At 35.7% G+C, this 20,680-nt stretch overlaps 2 protein-coding genes across 4 annotated transcripts; one reads left to right on the forward strand and one right to left on the reverse strand.

Annotated features, from left to right (window-relative positions):
• Positions 1-3,916, forward strand: LOC132187153 (RNAse THREE-like protein 1). The gene is made up of 4 exons (XM_059601353.2): positions 1-126; positions 231-435; positions 3,036-3,150; positions 3,611-3,916. Exons 1-4 carry the CDS (start codon positions 52-54, stop codon positions 3,777-3,779), a joined length of 564 nt encoding a protein of 187 aa, XP_059457336.2. The 5' UTR covers positions 1-51; the 3' UTR covers positions 3,780-3,916.
• A 78-nt stretch (positions 3,917-3,994) lies between these two features.
• On the reverse strand, positions 3,995-9,923 carry HA9 (H[+]-ATPase 9). Of its 3 annotated transcripts, none has more exons than XM_059601355.2 (15): positions 9,867-9,923; positions 8,790-8,909; positions 8,598-8,696; positions 8,331-8,468; positions 7,917-8,231; positions 7,275-7,601; positions 7,007-7,126; positions 6,609-6,731; positions 6,394-6,498; positions 5,992-6,301; positions 5,245-5,759; positions 4,933-5,106; positions 4,648-4,830; positions 4,375-4,556; positions 3,995-4,285 (listed from the first exon to the last, which is right to left on the reverse strand). In XM_059601355.2, exons 1-15 carry the CDS (start codon positions 9,921-9,923, stop codon positions 4,189-4,191), a joined length of 2,865 nt encoding a protein of 954 aa, XP_059457338.1. In that variant the 3' UTR covers positions 3,995-4,188. The 3 variants fall into 3 exon arrangements, with proteins under 3 accessions (XP_059457338.1, XP_088373976.1, XP_088373978.1); XM_088517850.1 differs by having other exon boundaries at positions 5,245-5,796; positions 5,918-6,301; XM_088517852.1 differs by lacking the exons at positions 8,598-8,696; positions 8,790-8,909; positions 9,867-9,923 and having other exon boundaries at positions 6,394-6,470; positions 6,581-6,731; positions 8,331-8,386.
• Positions 9,924-20,680: the final 10,757 nt, after the last annotated feature.

A 20,680-nucleotide genomic window follows, 5' to 3' on the forward strand; every position in this document is an offset into this window, starting at 1 on the left:
CGCTGTATACATTTGTGCCAAGAAAATTACAACCAGAGCACCCAATCTTAGATGGAAAATAATTGCCCACCCTCTGAAAACTTCATTGTTAAATCTCAAACACCTTCCCCCATAGCCCAATCCCAGGTAAATAAAAGCCACCAACCTCTTCTCTCTTGCAATTGGGTATTTGATTTTTTTTTTTTTGGTTGGTTCTTACTCTTTTGGGGTGTTTGTGTATGGTTTTGCAGGTTAGGTTGAAGAAACCCAGAACCAGGCCATTAAGGAAAGCTGTAAAGCGAAGCCCTAAAGAGGGAGCAAAGGTGGTTGAATATGATCAAGAGCCAACCACAAGAGCAGATCAGAACGACACCGTTCAAGCACAGAAATTGATGGTTGAAGATGCTTCTCTTGATCCTAGAGAGTGCAGAGAGAACACCGCCTTTCAGAATGAAGGTACAGATCTAGATTCTAGACCAAAATCACGGAAATCTGGTGCACTTTTCTATTGATGTTTTGTGGTTGTGGGGGCTTCTTTATCATACATACAGAACACAATGTCAGCAGTTGCCCCTTTTAAGGGTATAACAGTCAATCCACGTTTAGGATTTACTCTGTAAAATTATATGCATGCCAGTGAATCATCTTCCATGCTCCAAGGAAGTTGTTTCAACTTAATTAAAAAGCATGAGTTTTCCATATATTATTTAAAGGATCCAGCTATTATGTGGTAGTGAAAACTAACGCATAGCTGCAATCGTTTTGAACACTAAAAAATAATTTTTTTAAAAAAATAAAAAAATAAAAAAAACCCCAAAGGGGTGGCTCCCACCACCCCCCATGGCCTTTGGGGTGGTCCAACTACCCCAAAAAAGCCAAAAAATAAATAAACAAAATTTGAGTTTGGTTTTTGTGGGTGACCGGACCACTCCCAAGGGCCATGCCACCCCCCACGACCGGTATGGGGGTGGCCAAAACCACCCCTAGGCCAAACAGGGGTTGGCTCAGCCTTTGGGGGTGGTTTCGGCCAACCCCATACTGGAGGGGGTGGCTGATGGACCACTTCCAATTTTTTTTTTTTTTTTTTTTTTGGGCTTTTTGGGGTAGCCAAACCACCCCAAAGGCCATGGGGTGGAAGATCCACCCCTAGACCGGCCATGGGAGGTGGCTGGAGCCACTCCTTTGGTCGAAACCACCCCATACTGATCGTAGGGGGTGGCCAAAATCACTCAGGGGTGGCCGATGGCCCTTTCCTAATTTTTTTTTTTCTTTTGGGCTTTTTGGGGGTGGCCGGACCATCTCAAAGGCCACAGGGGTGGAAGATCCACCCCCAGACCGGCCATGGGAGGTGGCTAGAGCCACCCCTTTGGTTTTTTTTTTTAATTAATTTATAATTTTTAATGAATTGTGTAATACTTTTTTTAAAACCCCACTTTTTCAATGCCAAAAAGGGTACCGTTTTGGGCAACTGTAGTTGTGTGGCAGTTTTCACTACCGCACAAAAGCATTCTTATTTAAGAAGTATGTATTTTTCACATGAAAAGTGACACGCGTCATTTTTATAGAATAAAATTGAGAAACTTCTTCCAACCTAAGAAAAGAGAAAGTCTAAACGTCTTTTTCTTATCATTTTCTTATATAATTCATAGAGAAAAATACACATACCTCTTTCAAATTAGAACTATATTGTCAATGTTCCCCACAAACTATCAATTGTGTCAATCTTTCCTCTAAACTACTAATAAAATGTCAATGTCTCCTTAATGACAAAAATACCCTTAATAAAAAAAAATATAAAACTCTAAAAATAAAAATAAAAATTATATAAAAAGAAATAGGGGTGGCTAAACTGTCTCCAACACCTAGGAGTGGTGCCCGAACCACCCTCAGGTATTTGGCATGGATCGGCCACTCCTGAAACTAATGGGGGTGGCTGAGCCAACCTCTAGCATTTTTTGTTGGTGCCTCAGCCACTCCTTATAAGTTTCCGGTCAGCCACCCCCAACAACAAGTAAAGGTGTAGATCTTCCATATCTAATAGCTGATTTTAAAAAAAAATATGTATGGAATAAAGACAGAGGATTGCCTACCTAACTGCCTATTGTCAAATTTATAAATGATATTTAATGAAATAAATTATTTTTAAATTGTTATTTGAGAAGCCACTTCTAGTTTTTAAATTATAAAAAGGAAATAAGAATAGGGGTTTTGTAATTTTTTTTTGGGTATAAAAAGAAAACTTACAAAAGGTTTTAATTTTGATATTCTCTGAAAATAAGTTAATTTCAAGCATAATTCTCTGAAAAAATATCTTTTTCCGTATAACGACTGAAAATAATTTTTGAAAATGTTGTATCGTGCTATCCCATTGTTTTCCATCTTCGTGAATTTAAAAACATAAAACTATTTTTGAAAACAGAAACCAAAGAGGCCTCTGTTTTCCAAAGTTGCTTTAGAAAGAAAACCAAGCAAAATGTAAAGTCTTTTAGACTAGAGTTAATTATCTTTTCAGTATTTAAGTATTCACGTTGTTATTTTTTTCCACCTAAGTTTAAATTCATATCACATATGTCACTTTAGTTATGGGTAACTAAAGAGTTTAGTATCTCCGTCACCATTCTATTAGCCAAACTAACAGACTGCAATGGAAGTTAAAACCACCTCCTGCGGCCAATCTGGGGTAGTCGACCCCCCCCCCCCCCCCTCCAAGGCCTTTGGGTGTGGTTTCGGCTACCTTCTACGGCCCGTATGGGGGTGTCCTAATCACCCCTAAGGGCCTTAGGGGTGGATGACCCAATGGCTAAAAAGGGGCTGCCAAAACCATCCATATGGCAGTACGTTAATTTGGCTGACAGAGGTATTAAATTGGTATTTATCCATAAGTCGAGTACTATTTGTGATATGAATTAAAACTTGTAAAAAAATATAAAAACATAAAAATTTAGGTAATAAAAAGGTAATTAACTCTTTAGAATAATGTTGTCTCCAAGAGGAGCACCCTGTGAATCTGTTTGTTTGATTGGAAAATTTCTTGAGGATTTACTTTATCAATGTAGGTGCTTCAAAGAAGGGATCCGCAAAGTCACATCTATACGAGATCTGTGCTGCAAACTATTGGAAGCCCCCTTTATTTGAATGCTGCAAAGAGGAAGGGCCAAGCCATGCAAAAATGTATGTTCAACATCTACTACTCAAGCACAAAAGTTTTCAACTAATCATCACTTTCGGTATTTGGTGCTACCGAAAATAATTGTCAAATTAAAAATATTTTTCGTTTAAGTAAAAAAGCTTCTTTAATTTCAAAAATGATTTCCTTTTTTTAAAAAAAAAAATTTGTAAACCATTTTTCGAGTTTGAGTTTCTCCTTCTCAAACCGCCAGACCATTGCTAAACAACCGTGATACCTACTTTGGAAGTTGGTGGAAGTCGTTGGTCGTTTTTCGCCACTGCTTATTTTCTATACAAACCAAACGCTGAAAAATATCTTATGGGTTAAAAATGAGTTGGTAAAAAATATTTTCCGACAGAAAACAGTTTACAAGAAGCCTAATTGCATTGAATTTCAATATGATTTACTAGCTGACTCCGTGGAATGATGGATTGTTAGTAACAATTTCATAGTTCTGAACAGGTTCACCTTCAAGGTTATTGTTGAGATACAAGAAGCCTCAACTACTGTTTTGGAGTGCTTTGGGGCTCCCCAATTGAAAAAGAAAAGGGCAGCAGAGCATGCAGCTGAAGGTGCATTATGGTACTTGAAGCATAGTGGTTATTCTCCAAAGGATGACCAAATCATATAGATTAGCACATAATATATGCCTTTGTTTATAATATAGCTATATATATATATATATATATGCCTTTGTTTATTCCCACTATTTCCTTACTGGAAATTATATTTAGGGTTTCGTTGCCCATAAAAGCTTTTGTTCTTTCAGATTCACCTGTGCAGCACATTCATTCACAGTGGCTTAGCCATTTTAGATAGCAATCAACTCGCATCGAAAGCAAAAAAGAAAGGGATTATCATTGAAAAATGAAATGAATGAAAACTATTTCATGCTAAGCTAATTGGATCTTCTCAGACTGTGTTGGACAATCTCATTTGTGGGATTATTCTCAACCTTGACATCTTCCTACCAAATCAGACAAGAAAAGGACAAAGGATAAAACACAGAGCTGAGCTCACTTGCCAAATGATTTCCCAACTCATACAGTGTAGTGTTGCTGAATGGTTTCAATGTCAATTCCCTTCAGTTTCACTACAGATTCAACGTGCCCCTTCAGCGTATGGAGCTCTCTCAACCTGGAAACATAACAAATGGTGCAAAAATCAAGATAACTGATATTTTCCTTTTAACAACATGATTAACATCAGCTTCCCCAAAAAATTACCTGGCGACTTCAGCACGCCTCTTGGCCTGTTCAGCGATTTCAGATGACTCCCCATGGTTGCCCTTATCATTGAAAAGTTCTGATGCTTGTGGAGGATGCAGTCCATGCAGAGTACGTTGAGCTAAAGCCCATTGTGCCTCCCTCTCTCCCCTTCCATAATCCTTCTTTGTTGAGAAAGCAATCTGGATGATAGAGGGTGCAATAAAAGAAGCAGTCAAAGATTGGTTACAAGATGTTTGCACAAATCTCCCCTACTCAAGGAAGATCAGTTACCTTATTCTGGAGCAAATTATCCCAGGCCTTGCCACTCAATGCATATCGGATAATGAATTTAAGGATATCCAAAGGGATGTAGAAGATGATGCTGTAGAGCCAAATTACGCCAGCCCATCCCCACCCAATTCCATGAATCCTTGCAAAGCCCCAATTTGCATACACAGCAATGATGGTGGCCACCTTAATAAATCAATCAGAAAAACAAATCACTAAGCCATTTGTGTGTCATTTGCAAGAGAACAATATCAGCAACCAGAATCCGGATTTTTCCTATTTACTCACCAGCTGTGCTATAAGAAAGGCAAACAGAAGCAAGAGACCAGGGCGTTCGACATAAGACCAGCTTCGGGACCGAGTAACAAAGATAAGCGCCTGGCTTACAATACTCACTTGAAGGTAGACAGCTGCCATAAGCTCTTCATCGCTGTTCCTGATAGATCTTACACCAAATTTATCCTGCCAATGTTATTTTCGTATAATTACATCCGGAATTAGATTGATTTCACAGTAAGGAACAACTAACAGTGAGGAAATATCTCTGAAAGTCCAGACAACAGTGCTAGCTTTATAGCCGGGATATTGATATTTTCTTACCGAGAAGAAGTTGGTTTTGTGAGCAGCCCAGAAGAAAAGAAGAGTCATGACAGCTAGGTAGGTGCCAAGAACAACGCCAGTGGCAAAGATCTCCTTAAGCTTCCATGAGTCTGGAAGAGGAGAAGCCTTCACCCTGTCTTTTGAAATGGTCATGATAGTTCCATCATTGAGTATGGCAATTATCAGAACCATAAAAGGTGAAAAGTCAAATTTCCATATTAGCGCCAGAAGCATAAACCCCAGCACTATACGGATAGTTATAGAAACTGCATAGATCGTGTAGTTCTTCATTCGCTGGAAAATTGCTCTGCTAGTTAAGACAGCACTAATAATCACACTCAATCCTGGCTCTGTCAGAACTATGTCAGATGCACTCTGAGCTGCATCAGTGGCATCAGCTACTGCGATTCCAATATCTGCCTTCTTTAGAGCTGGGGCATCATTAACACCATCTCCAGTCATACCACATATATGTTTCATCTCTTGCAGCCTCTTCACAATTTCATATTTATGCTCTGCACGCTTCCACTTGTTAGTCCCATTTTGACAAATCTTGCAATCATTCAAACTAACCTTTGAATCCATCCCAAGATAACAGCATATTCTTACAGTTTGGAAGAAATAAAATCTCACACTGCTTTTCCTTTCTTTTTAAATTTTAAAAATTGTTTACATATTTTTTCAATTCATTCCCAGATAGAATAGATTTCACAGAATGCTTCAATATAAATGAGTTAGTCCAATTACCAGGGAAGACGCCAGCAAACCCATCAGCCTTCTCAATAAGCTCATCAACAGGCAGGGCAGCAATGGACTCATCCTTGTGGTCCCCAAGGAGGGAGGAAGAAGGATACATATTTGTTCCCATGCCGAGCCTGCGACCAGTCTCCTTCCCAATAGCAAGCTGGTCACCAGTGATCATCTTAACATTGACACCAAGATTGAGTGCACGGCGAATGGTCTCTGCACTATCATGCCTTGGAGGATCAAAGAGAGGCAATAGACCCATAAACTGCCATGGTCCTCCTGCGCTCTCCTTGGTTTTATCTGGCACTATCTGAAAGTAGACAATCAATGACAAATCAAGTTCGTGTAATGATAGCTTCATCACGCAACTAAATCACTGAGGAACATGGAACACAAACTCACTTGTGTAGCAACAGCAAGAGAGCGTAGACCGCGATCAGCAAACTTAGCAATGATTGCATGAGCTTTCTTTTTTACATCTTCCTGGAGGTTGCAGAGCTCAATGATCTGGTAGAGATTTCAGGTACTTAGCTATAAAGATAATGGATAAAAAAATAGTGTGAAGAAAGTTGTAAGGAAAAAAGAAAACCAGTAATGTGATTTGGATAATCTATCACCTGCTCTGGTGCGCCTTTGCTAACTCGGTGCCAGTTGCCTTCAGAGTCTGTATATGTTATGGCTGTACGCTTGTCAACTGGGTTAAAGGGCAAGAAATGGACTTCAGTGATACCTTCTCTGGCCTGCCAGGCATATATGGAAAAACAAGTTATGGAATTGTAATATTCAACTATAACAACTGCACAAACCCTTGAATGTTCAGAAGACCGATTGAACCAATCAGTCTCTCAATATATATATTTTTTTTTATAGGAAAGCATGTTGCCCCAATTGCGTTAAGGGAATATCTAGCTGCAAAATCTGAAAGCGAGCTGAACCCACAATCACTCAAGGTTTGTAACTTTCAAACAAAACGAATAAGGGGGAAATACAGATTACATATTCGGTTACAATGTACCTCCTTGGGGTCACCCAACATGCCAACAATACAAGCATCAATAGCATCCTGATTCTCAACCCTAGAAGCCCTAGCCCCGAGTAAAATCAGAGCATCCTGGTCCACATCCTTCACAAATACCTGTAAATAAACAAAATACTTCCATGAATAAATCACCAAGTTTCATGATTGTTGATTCTCTGAACAAATAGATTATAGACCAAGTTTTTATGTATCAACTTCTTTTACTTCATCACTACTTATCCATATGCTATATACACTCACTAACCTCGATCATGGTCTTGTCTACTGTAAGCTTGTTGAGAGTAAGAGTCCCAGTCTTATCGCTGCAGAGAACATCCATTCCAGCCATCTCTTCGATAGCTGTCATCCTCTTGGTGATAGCACCTTGTTGTGACAGCCGGTGGGAACCAATAGCCATTGTCACAGACAATACTGTTGGCATGGCAATTGGGATACCTCCAATGAGAAGTACCAAGAGATTGTCAATCCCACTCCTGTACTGTCGGTGCTGAATTGGGTACATTACCACTATCTCTACTGCCATCCCCACAGCAATCGAGCAAATGCAGAAGTTTCCAATGGCAGTCAACACCTGACCAAATAATCACCATCCAGTGCACATTAGAGAAAGCAAAAGACAGCATACAATGAGAAGGCCTAATTGTTCAAACTTAGAATGGCACCATTTGAAATGGATTTCAGTAATTTAAAAACATTTCTCAACTTCATTCGGAATTTTGTTGGAGTCTACCCTCCACCAAGCTCATGAAAACCAATTTTGTATCGTAATATTAAGCAGTAATCAGGCTTTTCAGTAATAAGCTCCTGGATTTTCAGAAAAATATATCACAATCCCCCCCTCCTCCATTCATTCGCAATATTTCATACTTGCCCTTAGAGATAGTACCTTTTGGAAATGTCCTGCTTGGTTGGTGCTGTCCACCAGGTGAGCAGCCTTGCCGAAGAAGGTGTGAACCCCAGTGGCAATCACAACGGCCTCAATCTCACCTTGTTTGACAGTGGATCCAGAGAAGACTTCATCACCCGGGCTCCTTGTAACTGGCAAAGACTCACCAGTTAGAGCAGACTGGTCAATCTTGAGTGGGTCTCCCTCTAAGAGACGAGCATCAGCTGGGACGATATCTCCTAACTTGACACTAATAACATCTCCTGGTACCAAGATTTCAGCTTCTTGCTCTGTCCATCTTCCATCTCTCAGAACCTACAATCAACCAAGCAAGCATACTGAATTGACTACTCTAGTCACGGAAAGTGTATAACTTACCAACATTGTTGTAGCCATGTTATCATGCAGAATTACCTTGGTTTTTGGTGCAAGACCTGCCATAAGTGCTGCTGCAGCATTGCCTGCATTGTTTTCTTCTACAAAGCTTATGGTGGAGTTAATTACAAGCAATGCCACTATTCCCACAAAATCCTGCCAGTCTGGTGGCTTGCCCTGCAATTGTTCATTGAAAAAAAAAAAAAAAAAAAAAAAGCATGCCAGTGTGAGATGAAGCATTCTTCATCAAATTATCAAGTTACGTGGGTGTGTGTAGAGAGAGAGAGAGAGAGAGAGAGATGTTACCCCTCCATTTGCCAAAGCTATGGCCATGATAGCGGCAGCCTCCATCACCCAAGATAAAGGATTCCACATAAAACCCAGGAATTTCAGAAACTTATTTTCCTGTTTCAGGAATGATTTTAATTGATCAGTTTATTTATTTTAAAACTAATAATAAATAGAAGAAAATAAACACAAAAGTATTATGGATATTGCCTCCTTTTCTTCTAGCTTGTTTGGGCCAAAGATAATGAGCCTCTTCTGCCCCTCCTCAGTTGACAAACCTTCTTTTGAGCATTGCAATTGTTCAAATACTTCCTGTACTGGTATGTGCTCCTGTATACGCGGTACATCATTGCAAAGTTTTTAAGAAATATATCTCAATAATAATTCAACAACTTAGCACAGTAACAATTCAATTTCAGAAACAAACTTTTTGCTTTTTGTGTGTTGTGTTTTTTGGCCAAAACAAGAGTTTAGAACCGCCCATTACAGCAATCAACGTCAAATTTCAAGCTTATAGTACAAGTATTTAACTCAATATTTGCATACAGCAAGTGCCTCTTCTTCACTAATAGACCACAATCATGATGCCATTAAGGCCAAAAAAAGAAAGACAAATAGTAAAAGCAAGCTCAGTGGCAAGAGGTTCTTCATTTTCCAGGGTCCAACACAAGAATAAAACCATTCCACATTTTGATTCCTTCGATTTTCTGACATTTTCCCAGCTACCAAACAGAGACACAAATGTAACAGACCAGCTTAGAAACAGCTTTTGCACAATGCACAAATAAACAACATTTTGATGATTTAACAAAAATGCCAAAATTCTTATTTCAAGCAAATCTGGCCTCTGAAACAAAAGCATCGAAAACTTCAACAAAAAAAAAACAAACAAACAAACAGTTTAAAAAGGCAGAGAATAGATTTTTAAAGTATTTGAAACCAGAACCTGAATGATCAAAACCAGTTATCAAACACCAAAAAAAAGAAGCAAATTTAGAACATCAATTTGTAACGAAAATGAAAACACGGAAACAGAGCTCTAAAACCAAAGTGTATCAAATAAGCATTTGCACAAACGATCGAGAACAACAACAACAACAAAAGAAAATATTCACGAAAGCACACAATGAGAGGCTTTGATTATCATATCGAACAATCTTCCATTAATTTTATCAAAGCAATATCATATGCAAAGCCTGAAAACAACGATCGCAGACAAAACAAAAAACCGAAACACAAAAACATCATTAATTAAACAAACAAAACAAAACAAAAAGACGAACTTACGAGATCGATATTCTCCTTCTTGATCTCTTCCAAGCTAACACGCCTGTTCTCGGCCATTTTTCTTTTTTTGGTTATCTCACACCAAAAAAGAAGCTCTCACACTCTTACAGCGCTTCCATATACACGTACTGACTTGCGTGCGGCCCTCTAAATCGTTGCGAGAAAATAGAAGACGCTCCATCACTTGCAGATTGCAATCTCATGCTTTTTTTTATTATTATTATTTATTTATTTTTCTTTTTTTATAAATTTCTCACCTAAAATCAAATCTCTCTAGAAAATCAAATCTCTCTCTCTCTCTCTCTCTCTCTGGAAGGAGTAGTAGGATTGTGTGTGGTTTGAAAGAGTGAGGGGCTTATAACGAACCGGGGGATTCGTCTTTTTATGGAATGGCGTGATATGTGAGCGGAGGAGCGGGAGTCTTGGAGCGCCCTTTGGCCCCGGTCATCCGGTTTGAACCTGTTTTTCTATTCTCACTCTGCTTTCTCGTCTTCCGCACGCCAACGGCAACCTTCTAGTTTTCGATCGTCATATGTGGCGGGTTGGTGTTGGGCTGTGAGGGGAATACGGTGTGGAGGGAAAATTTTGAGGATCGGAGGGAATCGACACGTGGATGCACGGGGAGTGAGAATATATATGAAAGGCGTTTAGAATTCCTTCCCCCACCTAGTATGAGCTGGCAAATTCTTTATTATTTTTTTTTTGAAATAACAATTTTTAGAGCTAGAGTATTTAAGAAAATTTGGAAAATTATAATTCTATTCCAATTAAAAAACTTGTCATTTATGTGTTTCCATCGAACAAAAAAATAATCATTTCTATTTTTAAGAATAATCATTTTAGTGTATCAAATATAGTTTAAGGGTCAGTTTGAGATTACGATCTTAAAGTATATGATTTGAAAACGTAATTTTTAAAGGGAAATACTAGATGTTCTCCTGGTGTCCTCCCAACTATGATGTGACTTTTAAAATCACCAATAGATTAAAAGTCAAAAATAATAATCGTAAATTCAACGATGATTTTAAAAGCTACATCACATTTGAGATTACACCAGAAGAACACTAAAAAAAACCTATAATTTCCCATTTTTAAAAATGCACTTTTAAAGCGATTGGCAAAATCATAATTTGGCCTTTAAAATTACAGTTTAACATTTTTAAAATTGTGCGTTTTCAAAAAAGCACCTATTTGCCAAGAATTTGAAAACACATATTTTCTACGTTTTCAAATCACAATGTTTTAAAAATGCAATCCTAAAACAATTAGTTTTCTACGATTTAGTTTAAAATTGCACTTTTTTTGTCTTGAATCGCAATGTCAAACGCACCCTAAAGAATTCAAAAAAGAATAGGATCCATAGGAAAAAAAAAAAAGAGAAGGTGAGATCTTTAATAGTTGCTTGCAAAAGAAATTTACGTACATTTAATTCTTAAAAAGTATAAAAGAAAGGAAGAGAATCAAGATGATTATATTACCAAATCAACTTTAATTATAATAGTTTCTCAAACAAAAAAAAAAATTAATTATAATTTTAATTACAATTATAGTAGTAATTAAATTCATTTATTCCACCACAAATTTTATGGAAATGAGGAAATCCAGGAAATTTAAACCGTTTGGAGAGTTTGTACGCTAATTGAATGGCTACCGTTTTGTTTTTTTCCTCTAAGTTCGTCGATGCCCATTGGACCTATAAGTTCGTCCTTCAAAAAGTTGAGCCCATCTTTACTGAGCCTAATTGGTCTTCTGTGGCCCTTCTAATTCGGCCCATTTGATGTCTCAGTTATTTGACACAAACAATAAAGGAGAGAGTTATGGAGAGAGAGATAACTGTGAGTTTTCTTCGACTCCAAACAAAAAGAAAAAGAAAAAGAATGTTTTCTGGGTGGCGATATTTGCAACTAAGGCTCCGTTTGTTTTGACGACGAAAACATTTTTTTAAAAAAAGATTTCTTGAAAAATATTTTTCAGTATTTTTTTTTTTTTTCTGAGCGCGATCCCGACGGGGTCTCGTGGAGTCCCAACAGTGGTCCAAGTGTAATACCCAAGGAAAAGCGCTACCTACATTTACGCTATTACCTCAAAATGACTAGTCAATTTGAAGCTTTTCTAGAATTCATTATAAAGCTCAATTTCACCTAGTAATTAGGTAATGTGTAGCACACATAATTATCTTTATAAACCATCTACTCTATTTAAGCTTCTTCTCATCTTCTCAATATGGGACCAGTATGTTACACCAACTGATTGAGTTTCGGCGGTGTCCCGGTAAAGCCTTTGCGGTGGCCCGACCATGACCCCGCGAAGTCCGAGCAGTGGCCTAGTGACTTCCAACTAGGTCTCGGCAGGTCCCAGTGAAGTCCTGGCAGAGTCCTGACAATGTCTCGATTGGGTTTGTTGATTTGAAACGAGACGCTCAAACTCGGAAAATAGTTTACGATTTTCAAAAATATAAACCATTTTCTGAAAATTAAATAGGCATTTTCGGTCAAACCGAAAATATTTTTCCGTTAACTATTATTTTCAATCACACCAATCACCCAAAAATACGAAAAATATTTTTTAAAAATCATTTTATGCTGACCTATTGTTAAACATTAGTCCTTTCACATTATCATTATTTATACATTATCCCATCCATCCACTTCTAGGTTACACTTTCTCATACCATAGCATCATTTTATTTATTGAAAATAATACTTGAAATTTCTACAAGATTTTGCTTAATTATTTGATGTTGGGTGACTATTTAATTAACACCTATGACATCTTGCTTCTATTTTAGAATTAGATCTAAGCCCGGCTAAATTATCACTTAATGCAGAATTATCACCTATGACATTCATTCTCGCATATGAATTCAAACTCTCCTTTAAGTAATAGATGAGATCCAACATGTTGAATATTTAATTGAAATACGAGGTAAATGATGAAAACAAAGTTTGAATGATCACCACTTATCCTAAAAGTTTAAATTGATAAAAATAAATTAATTTAATAATCTCATTTATATTTTAATAAGTCCCATGTTTTTTAATGAGTAGTTGCACAATTTCTTCGTGCAGAATTTGATAATTAATGCAATCAAATTCAATTGGTAGACAACAACTGCCTCTGCTTTGTGGTTGTTGTCTTTGTTTATAAATGTACCTAGTCATCATAAACATTCACATTGCAATTGAAGAACACAAAGACAAATGTCAAACGATCGATCGAGATGCATCGAATTGCTTGGAAGTGAAATTTGGATCCAAAATTTCAAAAATCACTCTAGTTAAGGATATTTTTGAGTGCTTAAAAATCTGCATATGAATTTGCACTAAAAACAAAAACTATCATCACATGGCGATGGTGAAGGGGGGGATGAAGGGGGATGATAAAAAGATAGTCAAAAGAAAATGAAGGGATAGCCAGCTAATTAAAGAGGACCCTTCTTTTTATTCATGCCTGCCTGCCGTGGACGGTGGCTAACCATGTGGGCCGGGGCTCACTGTTTGAGATATAACATCGTTTGTCTTTGTCATGTCCATGTGAAGGGATGGGGGAAGGAGAAGAAAAATGGAAAATGCATGTTACATGCATGCATATCATTTCTTCTGCGTCCTTGTATATCTTTGCCTCTAGAGATAGAAAATTAAGTTCGTGTCTTGTCTACAGTCGCTCTAATGATATTAAGCGTTTTCAAAGGTAAGTTGTACCTAAGATTTGTATTATTGAGTATCACTGCAACAAATTGTTTCTTTTCTCGGCGTTTGTTTAAAACATCTAAGGGATAAATGTAAAATTGGTCTTTGTGGTTGGCCTAAATTACAAATCACTCCATGTAGTATAAAAAATAATTTATATGTCTCTATAATTGGCTTAAATTACAAATTACTCCCTGTATTATAAAAAATAATTTATAGGTCCTCAATGTATGCCAAAATAACAATTTACTCCATGAAATCAATTAATTTTTGTTAAGTAAACTAACAAAATCTGTCACTTTGCCACGTCATACTCAATAAAAACGCTGCACGTGTTATTATTAATTTGACTTTCAAAAATGACAATTGGAATTTTACACATCATTTTACGACGCTAGCTAAGATTCACACTTTAGCCCTCACTCCACGTCGTACAATTATAGTAAATTAACCTAATATCTTATATCCTCAAAATTTTACCCCGTATATAACCCTCCCTCATCTTCATCTTCCTCAGCTGCTTCACAAAATATGACCGTCAAATTATCGCAAAATGCTCACAGTCGTGACGAGCTAGGAAGATGAAAATGAGGGAAGGTTACCCACATGGAGTAAAATTTTGAAGATAGAAGAGATTATGTTAATTTACTGTAGCAGTATGATGTGACAAAGTAATGGATTATGTTAAGTTACTTAACGTAAATTAATTTTAGGGAGTAAACTGTTATTTTAACCTACCCTAAGGACCTATAAATTATTTTTTATACCACAGGGAGTGATTTGTAATTTAGGCCAACTATATGGATGTATAAATTATTTGTTATATCACATGGAGTGATTTGTCATTTAAGCCAACCACAGGGTCTAATTTTACATGTATCCCAATTCCCAAACATCAAATGCACCAACAAATAAACACCCAGAAATCAACCGATTCCCGGTGTTTAAAAAATGCTAGAAATCACCCCCATTTTTTCTTTTTTATTTATTTATTTATTTATTTATTTTGGCCCTTAATGGGTAATGTTGCAAGCAATTTTGTGATCAAGTCACAGAGGGTGCAAGTTATGGGTTGGACTAAAATATCTTGGTATAGTATTAAGGGTACATTTGGCATTGCAATTTCATAGACAAAATGAGCGATTTTAAACTAAATTGTAAAAAAATAGATTGTTTATGATTGCGTTTTTAAAATTTTGCAATTTGAAAATGTAGGAAATCTGCATTTTCAATCGCATGTAAGGAGCTGTTTTTTTGAAAACACACAATGATAAAAGCTAAATTGTGATTTTAAAGGTTAAACTATGATTTTGCCAAATGCTTAACTACGTTTTTAAAAATCACATTTTCAAATCGTACTTCTTGAAATCACAAGTACAAACAAACCTTAAATCAATGAATATTAATAAATGAATGAAATCGTCAAAAGAAACAAAATGACTACCATCAAATTAACGTCATTTTTAAATAAGATGGGATAAAAAGGGTTGTAGCTTTGTGCATGGAAAGTTTAATTCATTTGGCCATGACCAACCTAAAAAAAATAAAAAATAAATAAAAAGGGAAAGCTAGCCTTGTTGAGGATCTTTGCATGAGCTAGTGGCCACTCATGATCTTCTCCTGGTTTCTGATCATCCAATGATGAACAGATCCATGCTCGAGTGTGAGATTGAACCATGCACTTACAAATGCCATATGGATTTGTCCCCCCATGATTTGGAGTTTTGGACATATATAACATTAATATTCTTTCTAGTTATGAGCACTTTTGACCGCCTGGATATATATATATGGTTTCCCAAAGAAATTTCCCAAGTTCAAAGTACCCCAATCATTTCCGCATCTTCTCTTCATTAACTTCTTCGAAGTGGGAAGAACTATGAAGTTCCTATTGAAATTTGTTTGTAAGTGCCGCAAATTATAAGAACATCCATTAATATGGACAAATAGTTTACGATTATATATATATATATTACGAAAAGTAAAGAAAATTTTTCTGTCTAAACCCAAAAATCTTTTCAGTCGTGTGAAACAAGAAAAAAAAAACGTTTTACATGCCTAAACTCATTTGAACTTTAAAAAAGAAAATGGTGTATATGCAAGTACATATCCAGAGCATCTCTAGCAGTGTTTCTAAATTAGTTTTTTAGTTAAATTTAATTATTTTGCTAACTTTTATTGCTCCAACAGATACTATAAAATAGAAGGTTTTTTTTCTATTGCTACAATGAACTTTCATATTTACAAGTTACTGAAACAACTTATAAGTAATATTTTATTATATTTTATCTTTTTTCTATTTTTTTAATCTTTTCTCTCTCATTCTCTCTTTATCTTTTTTATGGGGAAGACAAGAAAATGATAAAAAACTAATAAAATAATACTGAAAAATAATATTTAATTATAGTAGATAGTTAAAATAAATGTTCTCGTTGGAGTGTGTAGTGAAAAATTAGTAGTTAAAATGAAAAAAATTGTATTTTGAGTAATAAAACGAAAACTCTTGCTCAAGATACTTTGAAAAAGTGTAGCTAAAGTTAAAAAAAATAAAAATAAAAATTGATTTAAAGTGACTAAAATAACATCAACGGCTGAAAATGCGCTGAAATTATCAATTTTATAAGGTTTGAAGAAAGTGGGCGGCGGGCCAGGGGACAAAATCAATCAATTCCCATGTACATAAAGAATCATGAGGCATGAGTTTAGAATAGGAGAATTAATGGACCCCACCATCATGTTTTCAAAGAGTGAAAAATAGGTTGTTTTAATAATTTTGGACGTACGAGAAAAAAAGCTGGAGGCAGAAGTACTGCTGCCCATCATCCCTCTCCCCACATCCAAATATTTGACATGAACAAAAGCTAGACACGGAGAACATCTTAGGACAAACAACTCTCTTGTCATATTTGTCTTGTATTGAAATGTTAATGTAACAAATAGATGGTTTCTTTATTACATGTCTTATCTTTATTACATGTCTTATCGAAAACACTCACCTACCTTAAATTTTTTAGGATTACTTATTCACATGTTCATTTTACACTAATTGACGTGATGTACTTTAACTAGTTTTTTTTTTTTTTTTTTGTGTTTTTTTTCCTAAGTGGCTGACAACCTGACATGAGAAGTTACTTAAAACACGTCATTTTTTTTTAAGTGGAGCAAGCAAACCCACATAGCCCACAAGTAGGGGTGGGAGTCGGATAATTTCGTTACAAAAATGGGGTTTTCGCATTTTTCACCGCTATTGTCAGTAAAGTCAAAATTTTCACCGACTTATTCCGCCAACTTTTTGTTTAATTACTAAATGGCGGTTGGTAATGTCGGTAAGCAAAGAAATGGAAAATTGGTCAGCAAAGTCAGTCGATTCGGTTACAAAATTTTATTCTGCCTATCGAATGAGTTTGTCGAAAATAGAAAAAGTCTACCGCCTACCGGCTATCGGTTAAACAGTGTCGGTAGGTATCGGTCGGTTCTTAGTCGGTAGGCGGTTAATTTGCCCACCCTTACCGACAAGTGAGCTTGAAGATGGCTCATAAGATTAATAAAAGGCTTCCATTTGAGGGAGAGTGTATCAATGTAGTGATGGATATATATGTGAGTATAGAAGGATAGAGTCCCATATTGAAAATATGTAAAAAGTGTGAGCGGTTAATATAGTATTGTTAGGCCCAAACTCATAAACTTAAGCTTTGAATTATATGGTGTCTCAACATGCCATGTTATAGGCTTATTAAAAGACTCCTCAATGTATCAATCGCCCTAACAGAAGATGGTGGCAATACCTCCTTCTCAAGAGTCACTCATGGGGAGGCGGTGAAGAACCACAAAAAGGTTCAAAGAAAAACCACACAAGGGTTGAGAGCTTCTCTCTCTTTTTAAGGGAGAGAAAAGCTTGACAATTAGTGACATTTTAGGAGTGTTAAAATTGTAACAAGTGAAACTATTATTTTTGTAATTTAATGTTATTAATTAACTTCAATCCACTAAAAATTAAAAGAGTTATATATGACATATTAGCCTGGACATTGAATTTGGGAATCATAAAAACAAATAGATTAATTAAAATAATTTGTTTGCTATTAAATCTATAGGATAAGCTTTGAATATCAGCAAAAACCGTTTCCATTTGTAGTGGTTGAGCAAAAGTGTGAGAATTTGAATAGGAATAATTAAGTTGAAAGCTAAAGGAACTTTCTTAAGCTCAAATATTCCAATGACAATAAGAAGCATCAACACGAAAGAAAAAATTGTTAAATAATGCTCTAAAAATAATAATATTGCATCCCTAATAACCAAAATTAGAATTAATAACCAAAATTTAACATTTTAAATGGTTTTGGGTGACTGCTTTTTGTTATTTAATATTAGTTTAATTCGATCATTCCTCTATAAACTTTTTTTTTTTTCCTTTTCATTATTATTATTATTTATATTTTTTGCTATTATTTTCTAAGATATTTTCGCAAAAAGATTTTTCAAATTAAATTATAATGTAGTCATTGAAACGAAACATGAGAATCGGGAGAAGAATAGTTAAGTTGGAAGCTAAAGGCGAAACTTTCTTAAGCTCAAATATTCCAATGAAAATAACAATTAAGCATTACCACTATATAAAAAAAATTTGTCAAATAATGTAATAAAAATAATAATATTACATCTCAAATAACCAAAATTTAACATTTTAAATGGTTTTAAGATGTCTAACATAGTTAATTAGGCCAAAACGTATCAACCTTTTTCTTTTGTTATTTAATGTTAGTTTAATTCGATCCACTCAAAACCATCACCGATAGCCAAAAATCAGTAGTGTTTAAAATTAATAGATTCCTCTATAACCCTTCTTTTATTTATTATTATTTTATCTTTTTTTCATTCTTTTCTAAGACGTTTTCGTGTAAAAAATAATAATAAAATGAAAAACCCGCACTTTTTTTTATTTTATATATATATATATATATATATATATATATATATATATATGGGTACGTAAGATAAAATTTCATTGAAACTAAAAAAAAAAATGTATGTAATAAGGGGATGGGAAACCTCAACAAACACCCCAATAAAGTTAATATAATGCTCAAGAAAATCATAAAGAAATATAAATGGATCAAAGAATTGGTCCAATCCAAATTATCCAATATCTTATTGACCCAAAGGCCAAAAAAAGGGTTGTCAAATCGATGGTATTTGAAGCATTGCAAAGTGAGGAGTCATTTTCAGCGTTAAGGGAGCTTGGATGCCACTGCATGCAGGAAAGATTATATTGAGACCGACATAAGTGATAGTGTTGAAGAGGATCGCCATGAGAGGTGTCAAGTGGTTGTTGTACGTGCAGAAGCAAAAAGGGGAAACGTACATCTACTGCAGAGAGACAGCGAAGAGAGTGGAGGAGGAAGGAGATATGCGTAGCAGATGGAGGGCTCAATGGTTGAAGGTGGAGGGTGGAGAGGGATAGATATGACTTCCAAAAAGGGAAAAAAAAAAAAAAAAAACAAAAATTGAAAAATAAAAATGAGAAGAAAAGGGAAAAACGAGAGAAGGAAGGGGGAGGTAGGAAGAGGTAATATTATTATGTTAGACATCCTAGGAAGTATGATTAAATGCCTAGAAGTATATATTATTTGGTAGTTAGTAAATATTAGTAGTGAAGTGTTCGGAAAATTATATCATGGAACATAACTTGGCACATGAGACTGCCAGAAAGTCCCGACAAATATGTCCTTCAAGAAGTCCTAGCATATAATAATTTACCGGATTTATAATTTATTGGCACATTTTGGTGTGGCAGAGAGTGTGGTAGATTCTGACACATAATTGTGTCAAAATTTGCCACACTCTCTGGCATTTTTATGCGCCAGAATCTCCTACTCCCTAGCACATAATGTGTGCCTAAATCTCTCATACTCTCTAGCATTTTCATGCACCTGAATCTCCTACTCTCTATCTCATAATATGTGCTTGAATCTCTCACACTCTCTGGCCTTTTCATGCGCCAAAGTTTCATCTAATTATGCTGCAAAATCAACATGTGTGTCCTCTTGCATCCATACAATTTTTTTTTTTTTTTTCTTAAACATCCCAACAACGTTATTAAAACCACTAGAATGGAATAATTATAAGGTTCAATAATATAATATTAACCTCTTTTAACTAATGTTAAACAGAACACCATCCAAGTTTTAGGGTATACACTTTTTCCAAGTAGATTTTGATTGATGATGATATATAGTACTGAGTAGCAAACAATGTTTGACTGGCTGGATCTCTCCAATCAAACATCCTAATCCATGTAGATATAAGCAGATCTATTTTGCCAGACAATGACATGGCAAAAGGGCTTAACATATATGAACATGTGGGTCCAAAGTGTTGGATCCACTAAGCCTTTTCATGAGCATGATAATAAAAAATTAAAGTAGATTAGCCTCACACTTCAAAAGTGAGAGGGAAAGTTCATTTTCATCATGTGACTAGTAGCATAGCCTCAAAAAGGAAAATGCTTTACTTATAGAAGAATTATACTCCAAAATATCAATTCAAGCATATACCAACAAATATGATGATAGAGATTTCTGTTAATGGTGGGATGGTGCTAATCATTATTGTCTGTAATTATAGTTTAACACGATCGTAATCGATCTTATTATATCGTCACAAATCAGCTAAAAAGATCATACAATTTATGAAGCAAATAATAGTGGCCCTCATTTACATTACACGAAACTACAACACATGTACTATAGTTTTTTTACAACACATGAGCGAGGATTATTGTCTCTGTGTCTGCGGCCGGCGCTTGAGGCAGAGGCCTAGAAGCCCCACACATGCAAGTTGAGCTCAATTTGAGTAGAAGCCTCCAACTGTGAATAATCCACCTATTGATTAGTTGATTAGTGTTGAGAGTTTTTTTTTTAAAAAAAAAAACCCTGTTTATGGAATAAAGGTTAAATAGCTGCATGTGGTATTTTATATTTTATATGCTGCCTAATGGAAACAGGATTGAGAGGGATTTGGTTAAATCATTGACTCATGACAAATCTGTATCCAACAAAGAGGAGGGGAAAAACGACCAAAGAAGTTAAGTAATGTTGTGTAAAATTAAGAAGTCGTTTTTTCCTT

Source organism: Corylus avellana, chromosome 6 (assembly GCF_965113065.1).
Source record: "Corylus avellana chromosome 6, dhCorAvel1.hap1.2, whole genome shotgun sequence".
Lineage (NCBI taxonomy): Eukaryota > Viridiplantae > Streptophyta > Magnoliopsida > Fagales > Betulaceae > Corylus > Corylus avellana.